The 25,306-nt window shown below is 42.6% G+C and overlaps 2 protein-coding genes across 4 annotated transcripts in view; one reads left to right on the forward strand and one right to left on the reverse strand.

Annotated features, from left to right (window-relative positions):
• The window catches only part of ATP6V1C2 (ATPase H+ transporting V1 subunit C2), a 63,309-nt gene extending 61,374 nt beyond the window's left edge, over positions 1–1,935 (forward strand). For 2 of the 3 annotated variants that reach the window (XM_010379670.2, XM_030920700.1), the window contains one exon: positions 1–1,935. In XM_010379670.2, coding sequence (XP_010377972.1) covers positions 1–90 — 90 coding nt within the window. In that variant the 3' untranslated portion in view covers positions 91–1,935. The other variant, XR_004054240.1, reaches the window with a different exon arrangement.
• PDIA6 (protein disulfide isomerase family A member 6) overlaps positions 217–25,306 on the reverse strand; it is a 27,799-nt gene continuing 2,709 nt past the window's right edge. The window contains exons 2-13 of the mRNA XM_030920701.1: positions 19,474–19,615; positions 14,675–14,732; positions 14,051–14,177; positions 9,880–9,986; positions 8,527–8,657; positions 7,466–7,580; positions 6,490–6,630; positions 5,665–5,749; positions 5,466–5,538; positions 4,099–4,257; positions 1,761–1,857; positions 217–1,157 (exon numbers count right to left, since the gene is read on the reverse strand). Coding sequence (XP_030776561.1) covers positions 1,089–1,157; positions 1,761–1,857; positions 4,099–4,257; positions 5,466–5,538; positions 5,665–5,749; positions 6,490–6,630; positions 7,466–7,580; positions 8,527–8,657; positions 9,880–9,986; positions 14,051–14,177; positions 14,675–14,732; positions 19,474–19,615 — 1,304 coding nt within the window. The 3' untranslated portion in view covers positions 217–1,088. The remainder of the gene's footprint in view (positions 1,158–1,760; positions 1,858–4,098; positions 4,258–5,465; positions 5,539–5,664; positions 5,750–6,489; positions 6,631–7,465; positions 7,581–8,526; positions 8,658–9,879; positions 9,987–14,050; positions 14,178–14,674; positions 14,733–19,473; positions 19,616–25,306) is intronic.

Here is a 25,306-nt window from a genome sequence, read left to right on the forward strand (position 1 = left end):
GCATCTGTGGAGATCCCGGGACTGCAACTCAATAACCAAGACTATTTTCCTTATGTCTACTTCCATATTGACCTTAGTCTTCTCGACTAGAAAGGCCAGCTGGCACCTCTGACTCATGTTCGTGCAGACTATTAGACACCTCTTTCCTTTAGCCAGAGAATGGTTCAAATGTCTTACAGAACTAAGATTTTTTTTCAGAGAAATTGCTCACAAAAGTTAGTGACAGTTGTATTTATTTTTTTTAAGTTACAATAAAATGCTCTCAAGTCCTTTGAAGGTTCTAACAAATTCAAAACTTCATTTTTCTGAATGTTTTACATAAATGCGAACTACCTGTTCGCATTGGTAACCTGCTGCTGTATTTCATGTCTCAATGGCTATTCTGAGGTTCATAACAACACAGAAAGCCTTGCACCGTATAACCAGCTAGATTCCTTAATAATTAGTCACTAGAGACAGCCCAAAGACAAATATTGGGCGGGAAATCAGTGCTCATGAGCCCGGTTTCCATGTAAAATCTCTGTTGTGGGGGGCACTGATGGTGCCATCTGAAGCAAAGAAATCTTGTTTTTTGTTTAAAAAAGTTTATGGGGGAGGAAAGACATCTGTGTATCACTTCAAAATATTAATTTCCTGCTAAACATCACTCTGAATTTATGATGTAGATACTAATTTCATACATTTATCGGCATTATCCAAAATATTTTATTCTTTAATGGAAAAAGCCATTAATATTCAAATGAAGGAATCACATTAAAAAACCCATACGTAAGAAACAGCCTCCAAGAACATTCAAGCAGCAGTTAGAGAGGGGGAAAAATGTTTCGACAGCCGAGTTTTCTTCAAAATATTAATGTGACAGAATACGATACAATTCACCGGCTACAACAATTCATAGAATTTTTCAATGTTTTCTTGAGATGCAAAAGTTCACTGTTGCAGTGTTGTCAAATGACCAATCAAGTACTACTTCTTGGTTAAAAGGCCACTGGGAGAGTCATCTGATTGTAGACAATGTCCCTTCACTGCTAGGAAAAATCCGCTGGCTCCCAAGAAAAGAAAATGGTCTGAAGCCTCTGTTGTGGCTCTCACAACTCATCTTTCCCTAAGTCATCAAGTTCCACATCACTGAGGTCAATGTCATCCTCCACGGGAAGCTGGGAGACAGAAAACCACTGTTAGATCTGCAGAGGGGACGCCCTGGAAGGTCAACATCTCATTTCACAGAGGAGCAACTCTGCAGAGCTACCCCTGCTTACAATCCAGGTTCTCCTCAGTCTGACCCCTACCCTGACCTTCGTACCTACGATTATACGGAAGGAAAAGCTAAGAACTCAGGTGAAACATTTCGACATCACGTCACTCACTGTTTTAACACTGGAAGCCACCGAACATGTCCTTTGGAGGAGGGTGGGACACAACAGTACAGAAATAAGTGCTAATTTCAAAGCTACCATTTTCTGTTTTTCTAAGATAAAGTCAATGAATTCCAGGTTAAATGTTCACTTTAAGGTAATAATCAGGAAAGCAACCTGACTACTGGAAAGTGTCTTGGCTGTCAAGAATATCAAATGACATGCAGCACTTAAACTTGTGATAAGGAAGATGAAGGGTCTTCAGAGAAGAACCTCTTGAAAGGTCCACGGCTGCACCAGGGCTGAGGTCTGATGGAGAGGACTTGACTCCAGGTGCAGAGATGCACAGCCTCAAGACAGTAAACCAGGACTGCTGGCCGCACAGCCTCCCTCCCAGGCACTCACCTCGCCATCCCTGCCGTCCCAAGGCTCTCTCTCAACGATGGTAGGGAAAGCCCCGCCTCCTACAGGTGCCGTGGATCCACGCCCAAAAGACAGCTCCCTTGGGGAAAAATGACCAAAACACACACACATTTACTATGGACTGCTGGTGCAGAAGAATAAACAACTTTAAAAATAACAGTCTGCCTACTTTGTTTGTGCAGAGACATTTCTTCTCTTGCTGCAGTGCATTCCTGAGAAACACCTCGAGAACATTACCTGGTTAATCACGGACAGCACTACAACCAGATCCAACATTCCCAACTAAGCCCCCGCATCAGACACAGTCAGCTGCTATCAGTAAGTTTTTAAAAATAGCAGAGCATTTGCTGAAATACAAATTAAGTACATAAATAATTATCAAAGTTGATCCAGGACATGGGCTGCCTGTGAGTTTTGTAAGACTGCTGTGAACCTGTACAGAGGAAGCATATCAGCAGTGACACGACTGGTTCCAGTGGGATGGCAGACAGCGGGGTGCATATGTGTAGAAACATCAGTACTTGAAACATACCAGACCTGGTGTAATCGGGCTGTTGGGAAACCAGAGCTAGAAATACTGTGGGCACAAATATTTAGAGTTCACCAAACAACTCCTAGAATAATGGAGCTAGACTAACAATCTATGGCACCAATGGGCTAGAATAAACAAACGTATTATTAGAAAAAAAATTACATGATATATTTATATTCACATTCTGACTTCCTGATTTAATAAATACTACTCTATGACAATCACAAACTTAAGCAGTCCACAAACTTCTTTTTCTTTGAGACCAAGTCACGCTCTGTTGCCCACGCTGGAGTGCAGTGGCGCGATCTCAGCTCACTGCAACCTCCACCTCCTGGGTTCAAGTGATTCTTGTGCCTCAGCCTCCCAAGTAGCTGGGATTGCAGGCCCATGCCACCACACTCAGCTTATTTTTTGTAGTTTTAGTAGGGACGAGGTTTCACCATGGTGGTCAGGCTGGTTTCGAACTCCTGGCCTCAAGTGATCTGCTTGCCTCACACTCCCAAAGTACTGGAATTACAGGCGTGAGCCACCACGCCTGGCCCCATAAACTTCTTAATGAAAACACCCCCTTGGCCAGGCGTGGTGGCTCACACCTGTAATCCCAGCACTTTGGGAGGCTGAGACGGGTGGATCACCTGAGGTCAGGAGTTCGAGACCCGCCTGGCCAACCTGGTGAAACCTCATGTCTACTTTACAAAAATTAGGTGGGTGTGGTGGCAGGCGCCTGTAATCCCAGCTACTCAAGAGTCTGAGGCACAAGAATCACTTGAATCTGGGAGGTGGAGGTTGCAGTGAGCCAAGATCGCACCACTGCTCTCTAGCCTGGGCAACAGAGCGAGACTCTGTCTCAGGAAAAGAAAAGAAAAGAAAATACCCATTAACCATACTAACCAACTACGAGTAAGAGTTGGGAGAGAAGGAGCCACGGTCTACCCCTGGGCAGAGGCTGAAGCAGCTGATCTCGCAGAGTTCCTCCATGCCTCCCACTTCACTACTCAAGGCAGAGCTGGGACTGAGGTGCCTGACTTTGGAGCTCCTACTCTCCACACAGCACACACACACACTTCTGCGTCTAGTACGAAGACTGGCGGCAAGAGCACTGCAGGCTTTCACACGCTCTTCTTCCTATTCATTACTCATCACAAGCCTCTCAACCGCCTTTTGTGTGCTGAACATCTCTTACACAGCAGCTAAGAAATGAACACGGAAGAAAGCAAGAATGGAAAGCAAAACCTCTTTAGGTCAATGCCTTGTATTGCCTAAAAGATGATTAGGTGAGTTGAAAAGCAGAGCAGGGTAGAGAGCTCTGTATATTTGTTTTAGAGTTTGAGAACCTATCATGTTGTTTGCACATTGTTGGAGTCACTTAAGAACACCCATTTTCAAATAAATAACTACATTCCAAAGCCAAGTGCCCAGAAATGGAAACCACAGTTACCCAAGGTCGAGATTACAATGCATATGAGGGTGAGGATGGACAGACAGGGCTGCCTCTAGCCCATGAGGCCTTTATGAGAATGAGAAAGAGCCCAGGGCCAGATGCACAGAATGGCACACAGGGTGGCCTGAGGGCAGCAATGCATTCTCCTCATCCAGCAAGCAGAGTATTCCAAGGAAAAAGGAACACAACAGGGAGACAATTTAAAAACTCTAAATTCTCTAGAATTAGTTTGCATTTTGAAATTCCATTAATTACCTGGCTTATATATACACCTAGTTTCAAATAAAAAACTATGACAGAACCAAACAAAGAGAAAAAACAACAAACAACCTAAGAAAACAAATTACCTGAGAAACTCGTTAATGCCTTGCTCACTGAAGGAGCCTTTCAGCAGAGCAAATTTCATCTTGCGTGCATTGATGGCGGCCATGGCGGGGTACCCAAATCCGCCAATCCCCAACGCAGTCTCAAGTTCAGACTGGGCTCCGGCTTCTGTCCACAGCCACCTAGAAAACCAGACTGGTTTATAGGGCAAATATGTCTTTTCAATTCCTTACGATCTAACTAGAAGATCTTACAGAACAAAGATCACGCTTCAGATATTTTGTGGAATGAGTGAGAAATAAATAAAAAACAAAAGATGAGTTTCTATATGGATTTTCCCTTTTACCTGAAATCCCACCAATATCATTTGGGTTATTAAGCTTGTTCTTGCATTCTGTAGGCATCTAATAAACATTTGCTGGACTAATGGAGGAGCAGCAAGGTCATCGAGAGAGGGACAGCAGGGGGCGCTAGGTACCTGGGGAAAGCTATGGATACTGAGGACCAGAAGCAAAAAGATATATAGAAGCAGCAGGGCACGGTGGCTCACCTGAGGTCAGGAGTTCGAGACCAGCTTGACCAACGTGGTGAAACCCTGTCTCTACTAAAATTACAAAAATTAGCTGGGCATGATGGTGTGCACCTGTAGTCCCAGCTACTCAGTAGGCTGAGGCAGGAGGATCGCTTGAACCCGGGAGGTGGAGGTTGCAGTGAGCTGAGATTGCACCACTGCACTCCATCCTGGGAGAGAGAGTGACACTCCATCTCAAAAACAGAAAAAAAGATAAAATAGGAAGGAGATACACTGTTTTGAAAATGTGCCTAGATCCAGTCCTTACTCAGAAGAGGATAAGGAAACATAATTCTAGTTCCCCTTTCTCATCCAGCCTTCGAGTTCATACTAGAATTCAGGTGCACTACTCATTCAGTGTCTGCTTGCTAACCTGGCACCCCAATCACCATTTAAAACATGATTCCTGTGAGAAAAATGCATGCTGTGCTGACAGCCCTTCATTCCTTCTTTTCCTCCCAGTGATAAAATTTTCACATCCTGAATAAAAACATAGCAGAGCAGGCTGGGTGCGGTGGCTCACACCTGTAATCCCAGGAGTCTGGGAGGCAGAGGCGGGTGGATCACTTGAGGTCAGGAGTTTGAGACCAGCCTAGCCAACATGGTGAAACCCCGACTCTACTAAAAATACAAAAATTAGCTGTGGTGGCGCGCACCTATAATCCCAGCTACTTGCGAGGCTAGGCAGGAGAAAAAAAAAAAAAATTTTAGCAGAGCAAACATAGGAACACAGCTTACAAAAACATGGGGGACCCACTCTCAAGAAACCCTATAATCTCCTGTTCAGATGACACTGAGACAATAAGCTCAGTAACTTACCCCCACATTTTCTTTTTGTATTTGTCTGCCATCTTCAGAAGAACTTCCAGATAAGAATTTCGGCCTGCAGCTCCTGATTTAAACAGACAAATGTTTTTTAAAGGTAAAGGTAAAGGAGTCCATAAAATTAATCCATTTAGGAAGTACTCTCAGAGCATCTAGCATAGAACAGCCAAGGGAAATCATTTGTCTGTCTTACCAGTATCAAGGATATGGGGCAGCACAGCCACAACACAGAGCTGGTGCTCCTCACACGTCCTCTTGGCAATGTCCTCGTTGATAATCTGTGGGACTCAGAAGACAAGGGATGATCAGGAGGCTGCATGATACAACACCCAAAGGTAAGCTGATAAACAAGAACTTCCTTTGAAAAGATTTCTCCCAGGATTACTTCCTTGTATGGAAACACCCAGAGGCATGTTCTCTAAGAGGTGATTTTTCTGCTACTGATTCTTAAGCCTGTGGAAGCTGTGGTGGTTGTGGGGGATTAGCACACATACATACGTCTCTGAAATCACAATGCCTGGACACAGCCTGGCTATGCCACTTGTTTAAATAGATTATACTTACATGTATTATATGTTTATACAAACTTGAGGCTCTGTGCCTCAATTTCCCCATATATAAAATGGAGATAAAAACAGTTATCTACCTCTCAGTGTTCATGTGAGAATTAAACAAACAAACAAACAAACTACATAAAGATACCAGAACAGTGTCTGTTACATGATTAGCTACTCAATAAATGTGCTATTACTTTGAGAATAAGCAAGAGTGATTCAATACACTCTATCTTTAAGAAGCTCATATTTCTGTTCACAATGTAATTATTCTAATGCTATAAGTTATGAAAAGCAATTTATCAGACATTCTTTTCCATTTCAAAGTATAAAAACCACTTTAAAGAGAGTATTTTTAACAAGAAGGAAAGGGCATAACATGAACAGTGTGTCACGACTGCTTTAACGTTCCTTGCTATCAGCTAAAAAAGCTTTCTGGACTATAAGCAATTTAAGTGGTCTACCTCAAGCAGCTCAGGAGGTGGGGCATTATCAGAAAACAAATCAAGGGCCCGGGACACTATGTCGGATCTTGTTCGCCCACCGTCGTAATCCACAGGAGACTCGCCTTTCTGAAATATCTTGATTGTAGGAAATCCTCTAATCTATTAAAAAAAAGATCAGAGAATAAAATCCAATTAACACAACACAAAATAACAATCCTTACGGTTTCTAAAACCACCGTATAGGTAACTTTTGTTTCTTTTTTAATTGAAGCAGTCTCACTGTTGCCAGGCTGGAGAGCACAGGCGCAATCTCAGCTCACTGCAACCTCCGCTTCCCGGGTTCAAGCGATCCTTCTGCCTCAGCCTCCCGAGCAGCTGGGACTACAGGTGCACACCACCACACCCGGCTAATATTTGTATTTTTAGTAGAGATGGGGTTTCACCATGTTAGTCAGGCTGGTTTTGAACTCCCGGCCTCAAGCAATCTGCCCGCCTAGGTCTCCCAAAGTGCTGGGATTACAGGCGTGAGCCACCACTCTGGCCTTATAAGTAGTTTAATGTAACAAAACTATTCCCCAGACTGCATGGATTTCAAAGGAATGACTCACAGAGGTCAATTTTCAATCAGGGAGTTTTAACAGTCCGTGAAGTTTAGGCCAATCATATTCAAGCCCTGGTATATAATTAACACAAAGTATCTGCTCTAGAACAAATGGACCAACTTACAACAGCCACAGGAGCAACATGAGTAAGTCTGGGTAAGCTGAAACCTCACATTAAGTATACCACAGAAGCAGTGTGACATTAGGAGAAAAAAGGTGACAGTCCTGAGTGTCAAGACTTGTTAGTTATGACAGTAAAGTGACTTTATTTCTTCACTTACAAAATGGTTTAAACATCTCCTTTACTACCTCATAGGGAAGCCTGGAGTATTGGAAGAAGTAACGAAACACCATGTATTTCACAATGAAATGAGCCTTATAAGGATACTCACCCCGTATCGGGAGGCTAGAACCTGATTGACTGTAGCATCCACAGCTGCCAGTTTCACTTTTCCTTTCGTCTGCTCTTTTACTTCTGAAGCTGCGGCAGCCCACTCTGGCTCTAAGCTATAGAAAAATATTCGTTTTGTTTTGTTTCTTTGAGACGTGGTCTCTCTCTGTTGCCCAGGCTGAAGTGCAGTGGTGCGATCATGGCTCCCCGTAGCCTCAACCTCCTGGGCTCAGGCGATCTTCTCATCTCAGCCTCCAACATAGCTGGGACGACAGGTGTATGCCACCACCCACTGTTAATTTCTGTATTTTTAGTAGAGATGGGGTTTCCCTGTGCTGCCCAGGCTGGTCTCGAACTCCTGGCCTCAAGTGATCCACCTCACCAGGCCAAATACTTGGATTTTAACTTGCAGCCCAAACACTTTTTTTTAAGACAGAGTCTCCTCCTATCATCCAGGATGGAGTGCAGTGGCATGATCTTAGCTCAGTGCAGCCTCTGCCTCACACAATCAAGAGATTCTTGCGCCTCAACCTCCCAAGCAGCTGGCACTACAGGCGCACGCCACCACATCCAGCCAATTTTTTTGTATTTTTAGTAGAAATGGGGCTTTGCTGTGTTGCCCAGACTGGTCTCAACCTCCTGGCCTCAAGTGATCTGCCTGCCTCAGCTTCCCAAAGTGCTAGGATTACAGGTGTGAGCCACCATGCCCAGCCTATACTTTTTAACTGATCTGTGCATTTCTGCCCAGTCCCCAGTTATGTCACACCTAGAAAACATTTTGTGTGTGGCTTTACTAAAGATACCATGCTACCCTTCACATGAGCTTCCCATTCTACCACTGCCCCTAAATCCGGACATGAGCCAGTCCCTTGTTAATCTTCGGCAATATGAGAGAGGAAGCTCTTGGCACTAATGTCAATGTTTAATATTCACTTAGAGTCAGAGTTTTTCTGGAAGAGATCTTAGTGGTGATCTATTATCTAGTTCAGCTCTTTCAAAATAAGCTAATGAATGTACTGAAAACACTGTGGCTGAACAGACTACTTAGTAGAAGGCACTTACTTTTTGCAGTGTCCACACCAAGGAGCATAGAACTCAACCATCCAAACATCTTCACTGTCCAGAACATTCTCATCAAAGCTGTCATCTGTCAGCTCAATCACATCCTTCTTACTTGAACTATCACTTCTGCCCTGTCATTTGTGACATTAAACATCAAACAATTTGGCCAAGAAGAATACTTTTCCTATTTTAAATAACACTGCTTCTACATCTTAACAAAGTTTTAGGGTTTTTCTTTAGTGAATAAAATAGTGTTGTATTCAAATTGGGTACATTCCTCAGCATTATCATTTTTGCTTGGTAAATAGCCTTTTACTTTCAAATAATTATCAATACATTCAGTACAACATATAACCTGTACCTGAATTCCGTCACCAGCTATTTTTAGTAAGAAACCTCAACATGGCTCAAAGAACCACCTTAACAACACTGTTCTAATTCAGACTCAAGTACAGATGCTGCTTCATCCCAGGATGTTCCGCTACATCTTTCACAGACAAAGCCCCTACCAGTCAACAAAGCTAAAAATAACACTTAATCCTTTTCTTTTTTCAAAGAATGTTCTTCAGTACTAAATCTAAGAAGCAGTCAGCATTGCTTTCTGTTGCCAGGCAGAGTGCAGGGGGCCAGGCAACTATGCTCATTAAATGTCTAAGTTTAAAATAAAAGGCAAGAGCATGAAATCTTTGGGTAAGCTCTGAGCCTGTATAAAGAAGTGAGTTTAACTGGTCTCCTAAAAGTAAAGGCCCATTTAATATTTATATATCTTCGAGTTTGTCTTTTCACAAGAACATCAGTGTTAAGCTTCACATTTCATACAAGGGCATCTAAAACACCAATCTGCTCCTCTCTCTCTCTTCTTCCCTATCCATTTGTATAAAATTTTCCATGGATTTGGGGCTGACTGCCACAGATACAGGCCAAGAGGTAATCCAGTCTCATCACAGTTTGCCAAAGCCTACCCAGAGGAGAACCCGTCCATCCCATCCCCACTCTTAACCTACAAGTGCCATGGGATGCCAGCACCTGGCTCCTGGCCCTGGAGCTCTTTCTCCCTGAAGTTCACATTCTTCTGTTTTAGCCCAGGGCCCAGGAAGCCTATCTAGGGGCCTGGTACTTGGACTGCAGGAGTGGAAAGCGGCCCTGGGATGACTGGCCATGGCAACAGCAATTCTGAGGAGCCCAAATGAGCAGGCTGGATGGCTGGGTTCAGTGGATCCAATCCTCCATGATTCTTTAATTGAAAGTTTACCACTTTAACATGCTTTTAAAAAAACAACTATCTTTTACAAGGAATCCACACTCTGGCTTCAAAATTATGACACATTAAAAACTGACATTTTATGGTCTTACTTGTTTTCCAGAACTGTATCCTCCGCTCCGTCCCCCGAGGCGATCCTTCACAAGCTGGCGCAGAGCACTGAGCGCAGCATCTACGATGGCTTCACCAGTTCTGCCACCTACAGGAGATGGAAGGTAGGCGGTCCTCAGCCCGGCCTTCAGCAAGTGCCTCATCTGGCCTGGCCCAAGAGTGTCTTTACCTTACTGTCAGCTTCACCGGGTGATACAGTTCTGGCAACATGTGTATCTCTGACAGAACAAACTTTCTCCCCAGTATGCATTCTGCACTAGACTTAACACTTGGAAAACCAATTCCTCTTCCTTTTTATTATTATTATTTTTTTGAGATGGAGTCTCACCCTGTTGCCCAGGCTGGAGTACAGTGGTACAATCTCGGGTCACTGCAACCTCCGCCTCCCAGGTTCAAGTGATTTCCGGCTAATTTTTGTATTTTTAGTGGAGACGGGGTTTCACCATGTCGGCCAGGCTGGTCACAAACTCCTGACCTCAAGTGATCCGCCCACCTCGGCCTCCCAAAGTGCTGGGATCACAAGTGCAAGCCACTGTGTCCAGCCTGATTCCTCTTAAGTTTTATGTAGTTAGTGTGAATGAAAACTCTCTGCTCAAATACCATCTCCTAATGAGAATAACTCATAAATGTTTACCAAACATGGACATGGGTGAATAAGAAGCTTAAAATCTAGCTGGGAAAGCAGGAGAATTTCCCAAATACAAAAGGAACTATTTCTGTGAAATACTGGATAGAAAAGATGGAAAAACTAGGTATGAGGTGTTTTGAAGCCAAGTAACTGGAAACCATTTCAGGCTTCTTTTTTCCTATCTTGCTTGAAACACTGTTAAGCTGAACCTAACAAACCTGCATTAAAACTCACAGAGGCAAGATGACAATAGTCTTTGGAAGTTCATCAATAACTTATTTGCTCAAGAGAGTCAGGGGCTATTAACTAACACAGAAGTACTGGAATAACCTATGCCATCTGCTGTCTTCAGTTTAAAGGCAAAATTAGTTCTAATAGAATCTCTTTAGAAAGTTCCTTTTCTGGAGGGCCGTAGTGGCTCACACCTGGAATCCCAGCACTTTGGGAGGCGGAGGCATGTGGAAAACTTGAAGGCAGGAGTTCAAGACCATCCTGGCCAACATGGTGAAACCCCGTCTCTACTAAAAATACAAAAATTAGCTGGGTGTGGTGATGGGCACCTATAATCCCAGTTACTCAGGAGGCTGAGGCAGGAGAATCACCTGAACCCAGGAGACGGAGGCTGCAGTGAGCTTAGATCACGCCACTGCACTCCAGCCTGGGTGACAGAATGAGACTCTGTCAGAAAAAAAAAAAAACAACTTTCTTTTTTTTTTTTTTTAGTTTTCTCAAACTCCTATACTCAAGTGATCCTCCCAAAGTGGATCAGCCTCCCAAAGTGCTGGGATTAGAGATCTAAGGTGTGGCGGCTGGCCTTTTGTGAGGCCGAGGCAGGCAGATCATGAGATCAAGAGTTCGAGAGCAGCCTGATCAACATGGTGAAACCCCATTTCTACTAAAAATACAAAAATTAGCCAGGCGTGGTGGCGCACGCCTGTAATCCCAGCTACTCAGGAGGCTGAGGCAGGGGAATTGCTTGAACCCGGGAGGCAGAGGTTGCACTGAGCCAAGATAGCACCACTGCATTCCAGCCTGGGCAACAGAGCGAGACTCCATCTCAAACAACAAAACAAAAATACCCACGAAATATACTACAGCAGCTCTCAGCATCTATTCAGATAATCGTGCACTATATTGCTGGCTGAGCCTACCAAGTATGTCACTTGATAACACAGAAGGGCAAGGCCTCAACATGAAACAGCCTCTGCTCCTTATCTATGTCAGGCATCTCCATCATCTGAACCAGTGCCCTTCCCCAAGTCTTTATCCGGACATATGCCAAATCGTGAAATATACTAGGAAAAAACTTTTCAGCGTTTTAGGCCACACTGTCTATTGCAACTACTCAATTCTGCTGATCCAGTGCAAAAGCAGCCAGAGACACTATGTTGACAAACAGGTAGGGCTGTGTTCCAATAAACTAAATTTATAAAAACAGCAGCAGACTGACTGCACTAAAAACATGCACATTTTCTTAAGTGAGGAAAACTAAAACAAATTATTCAAAGGCAGAAAAGCAAGTGTTTACTCAGGGGAAAAAAAAAGGTCTTTCCCTAGAACTTTGGAGCTGAGGAGGCAAGTAGAGACGTGTCCAAGGCCACATCTTTGTCTTCAGACAAGACCTCCAGCCTCGAGATCTGCCCACGACATGTATTTACCAAGTATTTGTCTCATATGCTTTATGTGTACTATTTCAATTAAGCTTCTGGTACCTTAAAATGGGGTTTGCACATCCCCATTTTACAGAGAAGCAAGACACTAAGTTTAGTTACGACGCTGGAGTGTGGAGAAGCCAGCAGCAAGGCAGACAGGACGGGCTGCCTTCCCAGCTCACACACGACAGATTCTGTACCCCTCACCCCCGTCTTCTCTGCCTTCTATTAGCTGGACCCAGGCAAGTCACCAATGACAGACAACTCTTTGTTTTACTATGATGCTGATGCTGCCACCCAACCTGTGAGCTGGTACTGCTCACATAAAGCAAAACCTAAGATGACAAAGTTCCGTCATTCATATGTTCCATATAACATCTTCAACAAAAACCTTTACCAAATTAGCCATAATTTCAGCTTCAAACAAATTACGCCCGATACTTTTACTAGCACCATGGATCTGGCCCAACGTAGCAACTCTGATTATCTCAAATATAATAATCTGTTTGTGATATCTTTTTTTTTTTTTTTTTTGAGATGGAGTCTTGCTCTGTTGCCCAGGCTGGAGTACAGTGGCGCGATCTTGGCTCATTGCAAGCTCCGCATTCTGGGTTCAGGCCATTCTCCTGCCTCAGCCTCCTGAATAGCTGGGATACAGGTGCCCACCACTGTGCCCGGCTAATTTTTTGTAATTTTAGTAGAGACGGGGTTTCACCGTGGTCTCAATCTCCTGACCTCATGATCCACACGCCTCAGCCTCCCAAAGTGCTGGGATTACAGGTGTGAGCTACCATGCCCGGCCCATTTGTGATATCTTAATTAAATAACAGGACAAGGCCGGGTGCGGTGGCTCAAGCCTATAATCCCAGCACTTTGGGAGGCCGAGACGGGCGGATCATGAGGTCAGGAGATCGAGACCATCCTGGCTAACATGGTGAAACCCTGTCTCTACTAAAAAATACAAAAAACTAGCCGGGTGAGGTGGTGGGCGCCTGTAGTCCCAGCTACTCGGGAGGCTGAGGCAGGAGAATGGCATAAACCCGCGAGGCGGAGCTTGCAGTGAGCTGAGATCCGGCCACTGCACTCCAGCCTGGGCGACAGAGCGAGACTCTGTCTCAAAAAACAAATAAATAAATAAAAAATAAAAATAAATAAATAAATAACAGGACAATTCTCTAAGAGTGTGGTGCCTATAATCCTAGCTACTTGGGAGGCTGAAGTAGGAGAATTGCCTGAGCCTAGGAATTTGAGTCCAGGCTGGGCAACACAGCAAGACTCTGTCTCTTTAAAAAAAAAAAAAAAAAGAAAGAAAGAAAAGAAGAATAGTGTTGCTGAAATAACATTTAGTCTTGGGAGGGTGGAACCTGAATTCTATCTTTAGTTGCCTCAGTGGCTCACAGCAGACACTCACAATTTACTTATCTACAAAACAGAATTTGTGTATCCATTTATTATTGACAGTTCAGGAGACTAAGACTCTCAAATTACAGACTTTCCTTTTCCATAGTAGTACGTTAGACCCTTCTCCTACAGTAAAGGGAAGAGAGATTAGAGCAAGAAAATACATGTAGATCTTTATTAAATACAAGTGACTGTAATGAGAAAGATAAGAGAGTAGCACAGAACACTATTTTCTATCATTGCTAATGTAGCGTAGACCTAAGCAAGCGTTAAGTGATAACACAAACCTGTGTGACACACATTTCATCTTCAGATTGACTCGGAGGGTGTCGGAATCACTGTGTACCATTTATAGATAATTCAGGTACAATGAGGTTGAGAACCTTGCAGGTAGAGCAGGTTCTCAAGCTCGTTAAAGAACAGTAGGTTCTTGTCTACCAGGGGAATGAAGTAGCTAGGAAAAGTCCTTACCTTGGTAATCTTCTGGTCTGTTTTTGTTGGATCCAAAAATCTTAATGGTAGGAAATCCCTGAACACCATACTGACCTCCTAGGGACTGATGCTTATCCGCATCAACTGCACCAACTTTGACAACATCCTGTGGGAATGTAAAAGAAATAACAATTTTTCCTTCCGCTACAACAGATTCCATAAGAACTCATTATCTGCTTCATACAGACTCAGAAAAAGGTAATAAGGCACTGGGTGCAGTTTGCAAAATAAGTCAATAAGGGCCTTAGCCTTGAACACCAGAAGAGAATCTAAATGCAATGATGAGGGAAATCAAAGTCAGCTCATGGAGGGAACTCTGCAGCTCACAGAAATGGCAGGGCTGAGAGTAACTGTCATTTATCCGGGAAACACAATAAACAAAAACAGGCAATGTAAGCATTTAAGTGTGTATTATCCCCTTGTTCTCAGTATGATTTTGACAACGAACCAGTATTTTCAACTCTGATATGCCAACTAGCTTCCCATTGAACATTAAACCATCTGCATACTTATTACTTAAACATACACAGGTGAATATGGACATCTTAGAAACTTACTATAAAAAAAAGTTTTGTAAGCCTTTTGCATTCCTAAGAAACTTACTTTTAATGCAGTTGCTGCTTTCTTCCATTCTGGTGTTAATCTTTGACAGTGACCACACCTTTTGGGGGTAAGACAACATAAAGCAACAGTTAAAGCCTTTGATTCTCAATTCAAAAAATTCAAACATTCAGTTAAAAAACCCCATCAATGGTCTACTAAGTGAGATGCCTGCGAAGAGGACAAGCACAAATAAAATAGGATCAAGGCCAGGCACAGATGCTCACGCCTGTAATCTCCAGTAGTTTGGGAGGCCGAGGAGGGAGGATCACTTGAGGTCAGGAGTTCGAGACCAGCCTGGCTAACATGGTGAAACCCCGTCTCTAATAAAAATACAAAAATTAGCCAGGCATGGTGGCGCACGCTTGTAATCCTAGCTACTGGGGAGGCTGAGGCATGAGAATCACGTGAACCTGGGAGGCAGAGGTTGCATGAGCTGAGATCATGTTGCTACACTCCAGCCTGGGCAACAGAGTAAGGCTCTGTCTCAAAAACATAAAATAAAAATAAAATAAATAAGTAAAACAGGATCAGCAACCTGGATGAGCTCACCATTTTACTACTCACAACAATCACTTTTCATATCATCCTAATAAAAAAGCTTCCAGCTGGGTGCAGTGGCTCATGCCTGTAATCCCAGCACTTTGGGAAGCCGAGGCAGGCGGATCACTTGAATTCAGGAGTTAAGACCAGCCTGGCCAACATGGTGACACCCTGTCTCAACTAAAAATACAAAAATTAGCTGGGCATGGTAGCACATGCCTGTAATCTTAGCTATTGGGGAGGCTGAGGGAGAAGAACTGCTTGAACTCGAGAAACGGAGGTTGCAGTGAGCTGAGATTGTGCCACTGCACTCTAGCCTGAGCAACACAGCAAGACTCTGTCCCAAAAAAAAAAAAAGCTTTCGAATTACTGCTCAATTAAATCATATTTAAACTCTATAATTTATAACTCTACACCTGAACTCTACACCTTTAGAATCTATCTGGTTCAATGCGCGCTTCCCTGTGTGGAGCTGAAAACCTAGGCAAAACGCAGATTCTTGGGGTCCACAAACCCAGACTTCCTGGTGGAGGAATTGCATTTTATTAAGTTCTACTAGTGATTCTTAAACCTACCGAGGTTTGACAGTTTCTAATCTAGTCCAACTTTTTAATTTCATAGATGAGGTATCTGGCCTAGATCAACTACGCCTGTATCTCAATACTCTCTGGGTTCCACAAACCGCTTCTGGACTTAGAAACACATACATAAACCCATGTTTGTGAGCCTAACAAGCTGAAATGCATGACGTGACACCACAAGATGGTGATGTGAGTGAGTGACTGAGGTGGGGGAGGCAGGGAAAGTGGAGGAGAGTGGGGATAGGAGGAGAGAGGAGAACACAAGGAAAAACGACCTTAACCTTATAGGTACTATTACTATCAAATACAACACAGAAAAGTGCTTCTAAGAAATTACATCCTCGTGAAGCTGTCAGCCCTTACCACTCACTGAGGTTGTAGGTAGCTAACTGTTCGTTTTTATTGCTGTGTAACATTCACTGTATGCAGATACCACAGTTTATTTCTCCAGTGGTGATCTGATGCATTTTTAAAAACAAAGTAAATTCTCTTCTAAGTAGGTCTCTAAGGACCAAATAATGTACAAACGCTAGGTGCCAGCACCGTGATGAAAACACCTTATAGACGATTTCATTTCATCGGCATGAAGCTGAAGGCAGGTCCTTTTGTTACCTCATTTTACAGATGATGGAATTGATGTTGAGAAGAAATTCACCCCGTATCACAGCCATCCGGTGTCAGAGCTGCCTGACAAGTTTTTGATTCCAAATACTACAATCATACAGGTAAAAGTTTTCATCATTATGTAATTGACTATTGGGGCCTAAACTCAATCCCAATATTTGAAGTTAGGATCTTTCAGGGGAACGTCCTGAAATGCTACTTCTATGTATTTACATACAATGTTTTGTTGTTAGGTGAGATACTCAAAAATTCGGAAGTCAGATTTTTACAGAGTTTTGTGCCTCTTTAATTTCAGTTTATCTAAGAAAAGAAGACTAAATTCAGAGACTGTCAGAGTTCACCCTCTCTTCTATTTGATCTGCACATACATCACAATGCCACATACATATAAATATGGCATACAGTCTACCCAGGGGTTCTGCACCTGGGGTCCAGACTCCCAAATGGCTGGTGGATAAAAATTTCGGGAATCCCTTTTAGGAAAAGAAAAAAAGAAAAAAAAAAAAAGAATAAATCTGAAGCCAAGGTGGCCTTTTAGGAAAAATTTAGGGGAGCGAGTCTATGAATTTGGATGAAAAAAAGTTTTTATTTTCACTAATCCGTAATCGAAATTTAGAATTTCCTTACAAATGTAAACAACACTCCATAGTCAATTACTGTGACTTTATCATGAATAAATATCACAGCTATTTTCATTACCACCACTATAGTTGTTGCAGGTATCTTCAAACATCATGCCCATCGCTATTCAGAATTATTGCAGCAGTCAAGTCTGCTGGTGGATCTTGGAACCGGTTTAGCATCCCTGTTCTAAAAACCTACAACCTGAAATGTTCCAAAATCCAAAACTTTCTGAGCGCCAACATGACACTCACAGGAAACGGTCACTGGAGCATTTCAGATTTTGTATTCTCAGATTAGGGATGCTCTACAGCTAAGTATTATGCAAATCTTCCAAAATCTGAAAAAATCCAAAATCAGAAACATTTCTGGTCCCAAGCATTTCGGATAAGAGATGTTCAACCTGTACTTACTGTCCTTGTAAAGTACTACATTAGCATTGAAATTTTAATATTTCAATAATCATATTTCCATAGGTTTTCTCTGTGATCTTATAAGCTTTATTTAAACATGTAAAGGTTTGATTTTTTTTTTCTTTTTTGAGACAGGCTCTTACTGTTGCCTAGGCTGGAGTGCAGTGGCACAATCACAGCTCACTGCAACAGCCTCTACCTCCTAGGCTCAGGTGATCCTCCCACCCACCTCAGCCTCTTGAGTAGCTGGGACCACAAGTGCACAGCACCAGGCCTGGGTAATTTCTTTGTTTCTTTTCTTTTTATTTTTGTAGCGATGGGGTCTTGCCACATTGCCCAGACTGGTCTCGAGCTCTGGTGCTCAAGCAATCCACCCACCTTGTTCTCCCAAAGTGCTTAAATTATAAGCATGAGCCATCATGCCTGACTGTAAAGGTTTTATTATAAGAATCCAAGGCCTTCACCAAGGTGCCACAGGAATCCAAGCACAAAAGGAAGTTAAAAAGCACCTGCCCGACCCGGTGCAGTGGCTCACAGCTGTAATCCCAGTACTTTGGGAGGCTGAGACAGGCAAATTGCTTGAGCCCTGGAGTTAGAGACCATCTTGGACAACATGGTGAAATTCCGTCTCTATAAAAAAATATAAAAATTAGCCGGGTGTGGTGGTACATGCCTGTAGTACCAGTGCTGGGGAGGCTAAGGTGGGAGGATTACCTAAGCCTGAGAAATCAAGGCTGTAGTGAGCCATGATCATGCCGCTGCACTCCAGCCTGGGAGAAGTGAGACCCTGTCTCTCAAATAAAGCGCTTGCTCTAATCAGACATTCTTTCACCCAGACACCACGAAGTAAAACTCTGCCAGTATAGTAATTATTAACTAGTAGATCTAGATCCTGCCTTCTCAATTATGCTGTCTTGTAGAGTCTTACAATGAGGTATTTTCTCTTGCATGGTCACTCTCAGAAACAAGGTAAATTACCTATGCCACATATGATAAGCTTGTAAAAACCACATACGGAGACATTTGACAACACCACAGTTTGTACAATTACTATTTATATATTTGCTAGTATAACTGAACTAATCCATACAGAATTAGCATTTGCATTGAACACATAAATACCAGAGCCTTTAAAAATAGTAAAGGCATTAGGTGGACAGGACACACAATGTGGCAGCATCCATTTTGAAAACAGAGCATTTTTACCTCCATTTGCTACACTGAGCATGAAGTAAAATGGTCCATGAGGACTGGTGGTTAGTTTCTAAAACTCAGTTTCAAAGAAAAAAGTTAAAGTGAGAAAGGAAAAACTTTCATCAGGCATTCCCTAAAATGCAACCATCAGGTTCTAATATCGCTGACTCAAGCCTTGTTCACATGCCAAAGAACTCCTTGGGATTTCAGATCACCACACAGTTCTTCACAGACACACAGTGGGCTAGGGTTTGGTTCTCCTCTCAGGAAACTCGTGGCCTGCTGGTTTATAGCAGAGACAGCCTCATATACATCTTGCACAGTTTCCACTCTTCTATTCGATGTTTGTTTTTTTTTGCATTAAATGCTTTAATCACACAAAGCATTAGCACCATGTTGTACTTTTAACTGTACATAATTTTGTGCCTTAGTTTCAATGGTGATTACATTTTTACCCCACAGGGGTTTTTCCAGTATTGAATGTAAGGCAAGAATTTTTAAATTAAACCAGATTTTCTAACTACATTATTTCAGGAAATAATTCTCTTCAAGAAACAGAATGAAGTTAATCATTGGCCCCTCTATTTTCTTTGCTCAAGATTCCTTCCTCATAAAATTAGTTTTCCTTCCACACACATCACCTCATCAGTAGATCTTCCTTAACAACAGACGAGATACTTTGTATTTCCCATTTCCCTCTTCCCTACTTCTTTTAAACAAACAGTAAGCTAAACTAGATGACTCAATAAAATCAGATTTTTATACACCATTTTCTCCAATTTCAGAAAGTACTATAAATAATCTACAACTATTTTATAATACTTACCATGGAGCATAGAATTCTACAAGCCACAAACTATCACTCTGAATAACTTCTCGGTTGAAATTTGATGGAGTTAATTCGATCACATCGTCACTAGAGGAATACAGACCATTCACTGCCAGAAAGAAGGCACAGCTCACCAGACCTGAAGTAACAACAAAAGTACACCATTAACAGCACTGTTCATGCTTTGACTGGAAACCCTGGGGAACCAGAGTCCTCTTCAACTGACCAGGGCCCTTCACACAGGAGGGCGGCCTAGCTCTGGCCCCTATGCCCTCCCTGCTGCAGTCAGAGCCCCTGGAATTTCACTCCCATTGCTGCAACACTGAGCCAAAAAGGAATGGACAGTCCCCACTCCCATTCCTTGGGCTGCACTGGAAAAAGGCTGAAGCATTATTCTCAGTGGCTTTCATGTATTAATGTCTTTGTTCTTTACAACCACTCCATGAGGCAGCACTACTATCATTTTACGGGCACGGACACTGAAAAATTAGGAGGTCACTTCTGCCTGTGTAACCTTGGGCAATCACACGGTAATCATTCCTCATGTTATTCCGTTGCAATTACTAGCACATTATCTTTATTCAAGTATCTTTTTGAAAGGAAAAATAATTATTGTCTCTTCCACTAGACTGTGACTCTTTCAAGAGCAATGGTAATTTGTTTGGTTTTTTTTTGAGACGGAGTTTCGCTCTTGTTGCCCAGGCTGGGGTGCAATGGCACGATCTCAGCTCACGGCAACCTCTGCCTCCCAGGTTAAAGCGATTCTCCTGCCTCAGCCTCCCAAGTATTTGGGATTACAGGCATGTGCCACCACACCCAGCTAATTTTGTATTTTCAGTAGAGACAGGGTTTCTCCATGTTGGTCAGGCTGGTCTCGAACTCCCGACCTCAGGTGATCTGTCTGCCTCGGCCTCCCAAAGTGCTGGGATTACAGGCATGAGCCACAGTGCCCGGCCAATGTTTATTGTTATGGATAGTTTTATTTCTCTTAATACTATCCATAACACATTATCAGAAAAATTTTTCATGTGAACAACCTTATAAAGAAAGGATACAGTGTCGACTGTATTGCTGACCACACAGTTCTGCCACACTGTGGATCGAGGGCATTTTCATTAGCAGCTCTGGAAACTTAAATGCAATTTACAACAATAATAGAGGAAAACAAATTCTGAACTGACTTACTAGTATCTGAAGAACCCAAAAGTTCTCTGAAATGGCATTACTATCAAAATTTCACCTTTCAAATTTACATATACAGTCACATCCACAGGGTCAAGGAGAGGACACATATATGAGGGTGGTCTGTGGATTACAATGGAGCTGAAAAAAATCCTATCACCTTGTGATGTCTTGATAACTCTGACCCTGTGTAGACCTAGGTTAATGTGTGTGTTTGTGTCCTAGTTTTTGACAAAAAAGCTTAAAAAAGCAAAACAAACGAATTTTAAAAACAGAAAAAAACCTTACAGAATACGACATAAAATAAAATAGTGGCCAGGCGCTATGTGTCATGCTTGTAATCCCGGCACTTTAGGAGGCCAAGGCAGGCAGATTGCTTGAGCTCAGGAATTCAAGATCAGCCTGGGCAACATAGTGAGACCCCCTCTCTAAAAAAAGTACAAAAATTAGCCAGGCATGGTGGTGCATGCCCGTAGTCCCAGCTACTCGAGAGGCTGAGGTGGGAGGATCACTGAGCCCAGGGAGGTCAAGGCTACAGGTGCAGTGGGCTGTGATGCACCACTGCACTCCAGCCTGATAGAGCGAGACTCTGCCTCAAAAAAAAAAAAAGAGAAAGAGAAAATATTTTTGTACTGCTGTACAATGTGTTTTAAGGTGTTTTTACAAGAACCAAAAAGTTAAAAAAAAAAAAAAATTAAGGTTAGAAAGTAAAATGTTGGCCGGGCGCGGTGGCTCAAGCCTGTAATCCCAGCACTTTGGGAGGCCGAGACGGGTGGATCACGAGGTCAGGAGATCGAGACCATGCTGGCTAACACGGTGAAACCCCGTCTCTACTAAAAAATACAAAAAACTAGCCGGGCGAGGTGGCGGGCGCCTGTAATCCCAGCTACTCGGGAGGCTGAGGCAGGAGAATGGCGTGAACCTGGGAGGCGGAGTTTGCAGTGAGCTGAGATCCGGCCACTGCACTCCAGTCTGGGCGACAGAGCCAGACTCTGTCTCAAAAAAAAAAAAAAAAAAAAAAGAAAGTAAAATGTTGACCAGACACCATGGCTCATGCCTATAATCTCAACACTTTGGGAGGCCAAGGTGGGAGGACTGCTTGAAGCCAGCAGTTCAAAACCAGGCTGGCCAACACAGTATAGTAAAACCACATCTCCTAAAAAAAAAAAAAAAAGAAAAGAAAAATGTTATAGTAAATTAAGGTTATTCTATCATTCAAGAAATAAAATTTTAGGAGCAACCCCCAGTCATGCAAGCTGTATTCATGGTAAATGTCCTATACAGCTGTACCATTTTTTATCTTTTATATCATATTTTTACTGCACCTTTTCTATGTTTAGATAGACAAATGCTTACCACTATGTTACAACTGCATACAATATTCAGTGCAGTAACATGCTGAATGGATTTGTAAGGTAAGGGAAGTAAGCTATACCACAGAGCCTAGGTTTTTAGTAAGTTATGCCATCTAGGTTTGTATTAAGTACACACTGATGTTTTTCACAATGAAGAAATCGTCTGATAGGACAATAGAAGTTAAAGAAATTTCTATTCCTGTCTTTTTAGCATCTCTGAAGTTGATCACATCTCAGATCATATCTCTAAAGTTAAGCAACACACGACTATATACAAAACTTTGCTAATTACCTCTAGAACAAGGTAAATAATGGAATATCCTCAGACTGTTCTTGACTTCAACAGAAATCATGCTGGCTTTTGGGTTGAAATAAATACAGTTTTATTTTTTTTGAGAGAGGGTCTTGCTCTGTCACCCAGACTGGAGTGCAATGGTGCAAACACAGCTCCCTGCAGCAGCCCTGACCTCCTGGGCTCAAGTGATCCTCCCACCTCAGCACCCCCAGCCCCCCGGTAGCTGGGACTACGGGTGTAGCCCTGGCTAACTTTTACATTTTTTGTAGAGACAAGGTCTCCCTATGGTGCCCAGGCTGGTCTCAAGTGATCCTTCTGCCTCTGTCTCCCAAAGTGCTGGGATTACGGGTATGAGCGATCACGCCAGGCCAAAATATACTTACAATGTTAAAGAAATTTCTGTCTATTCCTGTCTTTGCTGCATCTCTGAAGTTGATCGTATCATTTCTTCCTTTTAATTTGTTGATATAGCAAATTGTAAGTGAGACTGGCCTGTGTTCTCAAGTAGTGTGTGTACATGCCATCTTAGTTACATTTTCTTATGCTTACTTCATAATTAGAATTTGGAAGATTTCAAATGGACCTTTTTGGAATAACTAAATGGTATATTTCTTCTGGAAGGAGTATACACCATTGTTCATTGTTTTACTGCTAAATCCTCCATCATACAACACGTTCAGTTTTTCAAATCACTTTCAAATATGTCAGATCACTTAATTTTTGACAGCATTACTAACTAGAAAGTAGGAATTATCCCCATTTTGTAAATAAAGGTCGAGACCAGTGGCCCATCTATGGTCATACACGTAAGAGGCAGGGAGCTCTCCATTTCCAAGCTTTTCCTATTACACCATGCTGTCTTTTTAGTGAGTGCTCAAGATAAAGTGGTTCTGTACGCTACAGGCATGAATGAACAACTATGGTATTCAAGATTTACACTGCATTTGAATCATAGATCTGGCCAATATCGTAAGGACTTATAAAACTGCGAACTTTACTAATAGTGAAGCCATTAAAGGGTTATCATGCAGAGGAAAGAATAGATTTGTGCTTTCTAGAAGGAGTCTTCCAGTGGCCATGTGGAAGGTGGACTGGAAGAATTATTGAGAGTGGTGTCACATAAACCAAGATACATGTGGAAGGGGCCACACTAACAAATACTACTGGGAGAGAAAGGAACAAAGACAGAAAACCAACTATTGATTGGATTTAGTGACAATTCACTGGGAGCCCTGGCAGTTGTGGTGGAGTGAAAATAAGAGGCATGCAGTCTACAGAAGGTTGGAGAGAATACAGGTAACCCTTTAAGCAGGTTTCATTACAGAGACCAGAGGCAGGCAAATGTAGAAAACAAGGAAGGTTTCTCTTTAAAGATGGGCGTGATCTGGGAGAGGAAGACATGCAGTGGGAGAGGCCAAAGATAAAATACAGGGAATATCTGAATAAAATGCCCGGAGTCAGAGGAGGCACGGGAACCCAGTCAGTGATGGAGTAGCCTGTGACAGGATGATCTCCTTTTCCATTTCAAGAGGTGGGAAAGGATGCCTGTGAACGGAAGCCAGGCTAACCAAAGGGGGGCTGCTCCCTTAGTAACAGTGTTGTCCAGCATGACAGCCACTGGCTACACGTGGCTACCCCAAACTAAGATGTGCTGGTAAAAAGCACACTGAATTTTGAAGACCTAATGGAGGGAAAAATGTAATCTCATTATTATTTTTCTTTTTTTGAGATGGCATCTCGCTCACCTGCCCAGGTTGATGTGCAGTGGTGCGATCTCGGCTCACTGCAACCACTGTCTCCTGGGTCCAAGTGATTCTCTGTCTCAGGATTACAGGCACCAGCCACCACGCCCAGCTAATTTTTGTATTTTAGCAGAGATAGGGTTTCACCATGTTGGCCAGGCTGGTCTTGAACTCCTGACCTCAGGTGATCCGCCCACCGCAGCCTCCCGAAGTATGAGGATTACAGGCATGAGCCACTGTGCCTGGCCTCATTATTATTTTTCATTTTGAAAACACATGTTGAAATGATCTTAGATATACTGAGTAAATACATTAATTTCACCTGTTTCTTTTGGCCATTTTAAATGTAGCTACTAGGAAATTTAAAATTACATACATGTTTACATGATATTTCTATTGGATGGCGCTGCTCATTAATCTTTTCATTGCTGCAGAAAAGGTGAAGTAGAGTTTGACACATTTAACAAAGCAAGTAAATCAAGAACATAAGCACTGACAGTCCTAACTCCGAATAAGCTTGAAAGTAAGACTAAGGCTGGGCGTGGTGGCTCAGGCCTGTAATCCCAGCACTTTGGGAGAATGAGGCGGGTGGATAACCTGAGTCCAGGAGTTTGAGACCAGCCTGGGCAACATGGCAAAACTCCATCTCTTGTAGAGAAAAAATATAAAATACAAAAATGCAAAAATTAGCTGGGTGTGGTAGGGTGCATCTGTAGTCACAGCTACTCCAGAGGCTGATGTGGGAGGATCGCTCGAGCCTGGGAGGCACAGCGAGATCCTGTCTCAAACAAACAAACAAACAAAAAAACCAAAAACAGGATAATCCTCTACAGAGATGCACTACTTTTAAATAATTTTATATTTTTTGTAAAATCTATATGAATTTGGTACTTGCTCAATACACTGAGCCTATTGTGAAATCTTCAAAAATGGAAAAGCAAAAGAGTAAGTTACAGATATTTTCTACTTAAGAATTTTTAAATTACTCCAATGTAACCATTTTTAATGGCTCAACCATTTAGTCAATCCACTACTGACTGAATTTTGATTGTTTCCAATTCTGCACTAACAGCCCAGCCCTGAAAATTCTTGTATTTTCCTCCTCCCATCAAATTAGTATGACTGTTTCCTCAAGATAAATTCTGACAAGAGAGATCTGGGAGTATGGCTAACATTCTGAGATACCTGTCACACTATGCTCCAGAAATTGTGGTCTTTATTTCTGGCAAGACAAAACAGTAACACTTGCGTGACTC

The sequence above is a fragment of the Rhinopithecus roxellana genome, chromosome 17 (assembly GCF_007565055.1).
Source record: "Rhinopithecus roxellana isolate Shanxi Qingling chromosome 17, ASM756505v1, whole genome shotgun sequence".
Classification (NCBI taxonomy): domain Eukaryota; kingdom Metazoa; phylum Chordata; class Mammalia; order Primates; family Cercopithecidae; genus Rhinopithecus; species Rhinopithecus roxellana.